This window comes from Taurulus bubalis (assembly GCF_910589615.1).
Source record: "Taurulus bubalis genome assembly, chromosome: 15".
NCBI classification, from domain to species: Eukaryota; Metazoa; Chordata; class Actinopteri; order Perciformes; family Cottidae; genus Taurulus; species Taurulus bubalis.
Genome location: NC_136603.1, coordinates 3,366,975 through 3,375,889, shown reverse-complemented (window position 1 = coordinate 3,375,889; position 8,915 = coordinate 3,366,975). Strand labels below are relative to the sequence as shown.

Here is an 8,915-nt window from a genome sequence, read left to right as displayed (position 1 = left end):
TCACAAAGTGCAGACTCCATCGCACTTGATGTGGTACTGTTGGAGGTAGTCCCTGAGCTGAGGAGGCAGCAGCAGGTTGCCTATGCCCTGGTAGGTGGTGCGGCTACAGATCACAGCCCTGCACAGGTGCTGGAGGGTGAAAGGGAAGGACCGTGGCAGCGCCCGGGAGAGGAGGGGCTCAAAGAAGAGGCAGGTGGCCGGGTCACTGTAGTGTCTCAGCAGCCCCGTCACGCTGGGGTCCCGGTACATGCACGGGTCGCGCACGTCAAAGCTGAAGCGCTTGTCGTTCTGCTCGATGCGTGCGTGCAGGGAGCGGCTGTAGCGGCGGAAGCTGACCGAGAAGAGGAACTCATCCTGGGCAGAGTCTCGGAGCAGAAACGTCCCCTCCGGCTTGCCCTCCAGCAGCTCCTCCGCCTCGAAGCGGTTCAGCACGCCCCAGTAACAGGAGCTGTTGTTGATCTGGAGGAGATCCGGGACCAGGATGTAGTCGGTGTGGCCTCGGCTGCCCTCTGCTCCGCCGTGAGGACAAGAAGGGTCCCAGTCCTCCAGACTGGTGCCTCCAGGCCTGGGAGAGCAGCAGATGTCCTCCCAGGACGGAGGGGTCTGCGGCGGGGAGGTAGAAGAGGACGAGACATTGGGTTTGAGGGGAGCCTCCCTGTCTTTGAGGGCACTGGGGTGCGTGGCGTGATTTTTCACCAGGTGCCAACATCGAGCCAGTTCGGATTTGGGCGAGAAGGGACACTTGTCCTGCATGAGCTCAGAGACGTGGATCTTGCGTTTGGACCAGAAGAGCACCGAGAAGGGCCGCGAGGACCCCGCCGGGAGGTGGTGGTGATGATGGTGGCGATGGTGGTGGGAGCGCAGGGGGAAACACTGGCCCACAGCGTCCTGAAACTTCTGCCGCAGAGAGCGCCGGGACAAGGCCTTCCGACAAACCACATCAATATCCGCGGACGTCAATGCATCGCCGAGACCGCCGCAGCTGCACTTTCTCTCCCTGCGCCGCCTCGGACAGGAAGTCGACCGCACGCCCAGCTCCTCCGCCGCCTCCGCCGCCTCCAGCCCTCCGGGACTCGACCCGTTGCAAGAGCTGCGGGAGCGTTTCTTCCCCCGCCAAACATAACTGTCTGCGCTCCAACTGCGGAGGCCAGATTTGGGTCGCGTGTCCGAGCCTCGTGGCTTCTTCTCTGACATGGCTGCTTCCTCTTTTCACTCTGTGGCACAAACAAAAAAAATAACAGACGCCTGAGTCATAACAGGATTTCAGGGCCATGACTCATATCATGAACACATTAGTCTGTTTAAAAAAAAAAAGCTGTAAAATTGTGCATCAGAGAAACAGATACAACATAAAGCACCAATGATAAAAGGACTTTTACTTTTTTTACTTAGATTTCTATGATACCAACAAATATCATTGCTAACTGCTTTTTTGTGCCAGAAGGGTCCTTTTTGTAAAGGTTTCTCTTTAGAAACAACCCTGTTCTAAAATATATTTTTTATATTTTTTAAATGTTTCTATCAGATCCATTTTGATGACTTCCCGGCCTAAAAAGATATCTTTAAAACTGTGCAGTCCTGTCATCTAATCATCTGGCACAGAACTAACTGGCTCATGTGGAGATTTTTCATGATCATCTCCAGTGGCGAGAAATTAAATTATCATTGCAGAGTTCAGAAACAGCCTGCAGACAAAGATTGATCGGTTCCCGAATAAAAAACACAGAAATTGGTTTCACATCTAACCAGGCAGCAGACTTCTCATGCTTCCTTCAGAGTTAAACTGCTCACAGAGCTATTGTGTGAGCAGCAGTTTGCAGAGATGGTTTCCTACAATAGAAAGTAACCGCCAGGAGGTTTAACGTCTCACAGTCGGTCCTCACGCTCTGCTGAGATCAACTCTCTGAAGATGATTAATGCTGGAGATTATCTTACCTCCCAAACAGTGTCAGGCATCCACATCCACGTTAGGACCAGTTGTTCACTTCAGCGGACACGTGTGACCCGCCTGCAGCCAGCTCCAGCTCTAACAGACGGCAGGCTGTTCCGCTTCCTTTATAATTATGATGCCGAATCCCCGAGGGGGCAGCCGTTTCCTCTCCTCCTCTCTGGGTCTGAATGAATGAAGGGAGAGGGGTCGAACCGGGAGAACGGGGGAGGCGGAGGGAGGGTTTATTCGGGTTAATGGCAGTGAGACATCGTCTCTCTCTCTCTCTCTCTCTCTCTCTCTCGTGTCTCCTTTACACGTTCATTGATAGATTCCATCTCCAAAACAAAAGAGCACAGATAACCAGAGCAGCCGGAGAGTGCTTTTTCATTCACAAAGTGAGTTATGGTTTCTATTGACTCCTCCAGGAGGATCATGCGATTGGTGTCGCCTGTGTGTGAGTGTGCTCCACCTCGTCTGTCCATGGATAATCTCACATTCTGCTGCACCAAACTGCAGACAATTCACTCTGCAGCGGCTGAGTGTCGGCGGCGTGTGATCTGGTAGTTCCGTTAGCTGTCAATAATAATAATAGTAACTTTATTTATATCGCAAAAACTGAAATTTCACAAAGGGCTTTGACAGACAACAGCAAGGTGGTAAAACAACGAAACGGTGAGGACAAACTGAGGTCAAATTTAAACCCTGATGGAACAGTACAATAGGTGAAACAATGAAACCAATCGATATGATTAGAACAAACTAAAATAATAAAATGAAGCGAAAATGAAATGATTAGCCGTAGACGACGATGTCCAGTTAGTGGTTGTGGTGACTCACACTTTGCATGTTTTATTCTGCCATCGACTGCCCGCCGGCTCCTCATCCACGGTTGAGTTTACTTTAGTGTTTAGGCGCGTCTCTTACGCCGACTTCCAGCCGATTGCCGGCATTCATCTGCGTTTGTTTTGGAGCTTGAATGAAGTGTGTTTTGCTGCGCCTCATCGGTGTCTCCACGGGGGGTTAGACAATTGTGGGTCGTATTCGTTCAATCGCACATTGCAGCGGCGGTTGCACGCGGAGATCAGCACTGTGATTAGTTTTCTGCTGATTTGAGTTGTTTTAATTTCATCAGAGGCCATCAGAAGCTTCACTTTAAGCACCGAAGCACATCTCACGGGGAGGTCAGATAAAGTCTGTCTGCAGAGGATGCCAAACTACAAACAGACTATTCCTCAGCCATTCGCTCGGCCAATAGCGGGCTCTGTCTATTGAACAATTCAGAAACAACCAAGCTTTTTAAAAAAGCTTCACTGACTGAGTTTCCCAGTTAAAACTTCTGGTGCTGCCAAAAGGCTTCATCTGTCAAGATGATGTCATACACACAGTGTGGATGACATTTTGGGAGATCTATAATTCATGGAACAAATAGACTACAGCTATCAGACAAATAGTATTACTCCCAGTGGTTTAGTGTGCGTGTGTGTGTGTGTGTGTGTGTGTGTGACCTCTCAGCTCCTACAGATAGTCATTAATAAATGCCTGACATCTCAGATAATGTAGTGACACTCAGCTTCCTCTTAGATGAATATTTAATGCTCCTCACATTATCACACAGCTCAGCAGGATGGTTACTCCATGATCTGGCAAACAACCAGCTACCTTTATCTGACGCCACAAAAAGGAGGTCAGAAACTGAAACTAAACTGTCTGAATTTTGATTCAACAGCCTCAGAAGAAAAAGGTCAGAAAGGTTAACCAATGTGAACCATGCATTTGGATCTACATGCTAACGTCAACATGCTAGCATGCTCTCAGTGACACAGTTATCAATGAAAACAAATAAAACCTTTAAGACCATTTTACACCAGTAGGCGTAAACATTCCAAATGTGTACCGGTTTATTTCCTGTCGCAGTGCATGTGAAGGACATCAGCTGACAGGAAGTAAACAATGCTACTCCTTTAGCATGTAGCCGTAGCCGGACAACCTAAACATCACGCAGCTGTCCACAGCAGACGAAAGGTTCCATACACAGAGGTACACACACACACACACACACACACACACACACACACACACACACACACGCACACACACACGCACACACACACACACACACACACACACACACACACACTATAGATCGCATGATCCTCCTGGCAGAGGTAATAAAACCCAACAGGAAGTATTTATATAGATACCAAGGATAAAGATTAATTTTGTGGTGGGTGAACATCTGTTTGACTTTCATCCACCCAAATCGGTATTTTGAGTTACTAAAAAGTGTAATTTAATTCAGTTTGTTACATGTATTTGACAGAGACTATGCACAATAAACATTCATCTTAACTAGAAGATGTATCGTTGAGCTGAGCAGAGACACTAATACAAGTAATGCTAATATCAATTAGTTCAATACAATAAATACTAAATCAAATCCAAATTAGTTTCAGTTTTGTCAGATCTTGCAAGAGCTATGTGCTGCATCATCAGCTTTACTTATGATGTAATCTGATTACATCTAAGGAGGATTACTGTTCCTGGGCAACACTTTCATCATGTCTGTCATTCACGGATTCTCAGAAACTCACCATTTACCGCACAAACATTCAGCCTCTTCGTTGAACGACAGCACAAATTGATTGGGGAGAATAATGGATGGGAGAAACACACACACACACACACACACACACACACACACACACACACACACACACAGGTCAGGTGAACCACAGAGAGGAGGACATGTGATCTGAAAGCGAAGACTTCATTCACCACATGAAACAGGAAGATGAAAAATAAATATGTTCGTCCAATTAAAAGGTCATTTTTCCACGTCAAGAAAGTTGTATTTTGTTGTAAAACAGTTGACGTACAAGAAATATGCCAAATATATATCAGAAAGACTTTATGCCCAAAAGTTGCTTGAGTGACGTCTCTCTGTGTTTGGTAGCAGGACGTTCTCCCGCCGACCAACGGGTCTCACTCTCTCTCTTCCCGACTGATGAAAAGAGTCGCTGGATGAAAACACATCGGGTGAGATAACGTCCCATTTGGAACACGGCTAAGTTAGCACGCTAGCCAGCTAAGCCAAGCTAACGGCCACGTTGGTGACGTACGTCGTGCGAGACGGGAGACGTAGTTCACCCATCGGTTTCACACTTACATGGTGCTTCGACAAACAGGGATGGAAAACAGCAGATATTATATCTGCAGTGTACAACATTAACACCAACTCATAAAGTGTGGCTGGGCCGTGGCGCAGAGCTTCATCCAGGAAGTGCCTCCTGCAGCGGGCCCATTAACCCGCTGCAGCCGGGACGCGACCAGGGGCTCGTACCAGTCCACATTACGGAGGCATCGATCCCAGGAGCAGCTGGTGAATAATTGATGCTGATCCGGTTGAATGGAGACTCTACTCTGCTGCTTGTATTTTTATATGAAGGCTCTTCCAGGTTTTTTTTATTGACATTTAATGCAGTCAGGAGGAATGAAACTACAAAATACATGTGTTACAGTTTCAGTTTGTTTGCACAGTTTGTTTGCACTGGATGTATATATATATATATATATATATATATATATATATATATATATATATATATATATATATATATATATATATATACAGTGTTGGGGTAGTTACTCAGAAAAAGTAACTAGTTACACGTTACTTCTGAAAATTGTAACTAGATTACTTTACTAGTTACTGTATTTGAGAAGTAACTTCACTACTAATTACTTTACTTTCCATTTTTTTAAGCAAATGTCCAAATTATCTGCAAAGATACATTTTCAATAATAATTTATTAATATAATTTCCAATAATAATAATCGCGCGAGTCACACGACACTTCCTGCATGAACAATCTACCGTAAACGTCGGGTTACGAGCCGCTACTACCTTCGGTCAGAGTCCCCGTTAGCTCCCCGCTGTAGCCGGCTGGGGCTCCTGCTAGCGCTCTGTTACTTCCCCGCTAACTTCTGCTAGCTCTCCGTTAACTTCCACTAGCTCCCCGAAAACCACCGAAGGTAGCGGGACCAGGCTCGACACCCGACTTGGGCAGAGGGGTCGCGGGCAGTAGCAGCAGCAGCGCTAGCTAGCAGCTTGTTGCTACTGTTCATGCAGGAAGTGTCGTGTGACTCGCGCGCCACTAAAAGAGAACTTTTCGGACTGGTAAAAATGTCTTGGGTAACGCAGGAAAGCGCGTTACTGAGGTCTAGTAAAGTAGTGTAGTTACCAATATTTTGAGTGTAATGCGTTACTTTACTTCGTTACCTATAATAGTAATATCGTTACTGTAATCCGTTACTTTGTAACTCGTTACCCCCAACACTGTATATATATATTTATATAGACCATAAAACAGAGTATGCTTTAGGGCGGGGCTACAAGGTGATTGACAGGTCTCTCTACCACAGCGTTGTTGCTGTTTTCATCGAAAAATGTCTTATTCGAGTTGCTCCACCCTCTAGTGTCACTTCTGAAAAACAAGATGGCGACGGCCAAAATGCCGCCAACAGCCGCCCACAAACCAATGGGTGTCGTCACGGTGACTGGCTCCACCTTTTATGTAAAGTCTGTGCTTTAACCATGATTTATCTTTAACCTTAAGCCAGTTTTAAGTCTCCAAACCCTGACTTTACTCACACTAACCATTGGCCACAAGCGCAACGTTCACCCGAAAAGTTGCGACCAAAAATACGTCGGGACACACCCCTGTGTTTCCAGACTCCTGGTTGAATCCCAGTCCGTCCCGGTGTTTTCATCAATGATTACATTATGGTTTACTTGCATTTTTACATATATTTAAGTGATCTGAAAGACAGAAATGCTGCCTTTGTTAAACATCCCACCGTGTGTGTGTGTGTGTGTGTGTGTGTGTGTGTGAGAGAGAGAGATAGGCAGTGCTGTATACGGTCATATGAATTACAGAGATGGTAAATTGAATCAGCCGGGAGTCTCTGGCTCCACTGGTCTCAGTTGTTTCCATTGATCTATATCAGAAGACTCGTCTGACCACCTCTCACTTTAGAAACTACAGGGTCTCATTACATCTCACTTAAAGAAACATTCCACCATTTTGTGTATGTGTGTGTGTGTGTATGTGTGTTTGTGTGTGTGCAGAAACCTGGGCTGTCGGACAAGACATGGAAAAACTTTTTCAGTTGAATTCGTTGGCTCAGATTCTTTTTGGTAGTCATGCATTTTTATTCTTAATAAATAAATGTTCATGTTCAAAACTTTTTACTTGCTAACGTGTTTTATTTTTGCATGATTGATTCTCTCGCCCCTTATGATCAGATTATTCTTATTATAATTGGATTCTTTGCTGTTTATTATTTATATTACTTTATTTAAATGTTTTACTGTGTCTCTTGCACTTTACCCACTTTGCTGATGTAACTGTATATTTCCCCTTTGCAGGACTAATAAAGGAAGATCTTATCTTTTCCTATTTCCCGTGTCTCCACATTATGTATTTTGATGCATGGAATTACAATTACATTGTCTAAAGAATCTTTTATACCTTAATGACCTTAAATGACATGAATGACTTCCTGGAGGTCAAAACAATATGCAAACTTAGATCAATAATGTGTATTTATGACTAATCATATGATTTACAGTAAAAGTATTAGGATGCTTTATAATAATTATGTCATAATGAATAAGGCCTTCTGATCTGTTTTACGGAACATTCCCATTTTGTGAGGTTTCTGTGTTTCTTTATTTTTCCTTACATTTCTTATATCTCTTCTTTTTCTTTTGTCCAATGAGTACTTTTACTTCAGATGCTTACTAGTTTTTTTGCGTGACCGTGTGAAACAAAGTACCCTTTTCCCTGTGATGCTGCTACTTTTACTAAAGTATTTCTGGATTCTCGTACTTCTTCCACATATTGAAGCAGCACATGTTTTGTGAGTATCATATGCACATTGTTTTGTAGCCATTAAGACGTTGGACATTCATCTGCTGTGGACATGCGAGCCTCCGTATCGACTTTCCTCGCGGGAGATTTATTTATGCCTGCAGTCGCTCTGCTTCCCGCAAACAAGGAGCATCCAGAGAGTTTCTCCTCTCCGCCACGTTAGAGAGAGAGTAACGGTAGCTGGACTCAACAAACACACACATATGGATATTCTTACACAAGTGCATCTATATATATATATATGGAATGCACTTGTATTTATACAGTACATATGTATATTTATCTATACAGTTAACCTGCGCTGCATGTCTTTGGACTGTGGGAGGAAGCCGGAGAACCTGGAGGGAACCCACACTGACACGGGGAGACAATATAATAATATATATGCATTATATACACTACCGTTCAAAAGTTTGGGGTCACCCAGACACATTTTCAGTTTCTTCGCAATTTCTCTCATGGAATAGTCTTCATTTCTAAGAACAAGAACAGACTGGAGAGTTTCACATGAAAGTTCTCTCTTTCTGGCCATTCTGAGAGTATAATGAACCCACAATGTGATGCTGCAGATACTCAACTAGCTCAAAGGAAGGCCAGTTTTATAGCTTCTCTCACCAGCATCACTGTTTTAAGTTGTGCTAACATAATTGCACAAGGGTTTTCTAATCATCCATTAGTCTTCTATGCGATGATCAAACACAATGTACAATTAGAACACTGAGCGATAGCTGCTGGAAATGGCCTCTGTACATCTATGTAGATATTTCATTAACAACCAGACGTTTCCACCTAGAATAGTCATTTACCTCATTAACAATGTATAGTGTATTGCTGATTCATTTAATGTCATCTTCATTGAAAAAAACTATGCTTTTCTATGAAAAATAAGGACATTTCTAAGTGACGGTGTATATGTTTATATGTGCATACATTTATATTTATGTACTGTATACAATACATCCATCCATCCATCTTCATCCGCTTATCCGGGTCATGGAGGAGTGGTGGTCTGACCGAGTCTTTCTTAATTATACTTCAGCCGACTCCCATTA

The 8,915-nt window shown here is 44.1% G+C and overlaps 1 protein-coding gene across 1 annotated transcript; it reads right to left on the bottom strand.

The window, feature by feature from the left end:
- On the bottom strand, nt 1-1,194 carry socs4 (suppressor of cytokine signaling 4; the record flags this gene model as incomplete). Its single annotated transcript, XM_079230675.1, has 1 exon — nt 1-1,194. One exon carries the CDS (start codon nt 1,192-1,194, stop codon nt 1-3), a length of 1,194 nt encoding a protein of 397 aa, XP_079086801.1.
- Between the last annotated feature and the right edge of the window lie 7,721 nt (nt 1,195-8,915).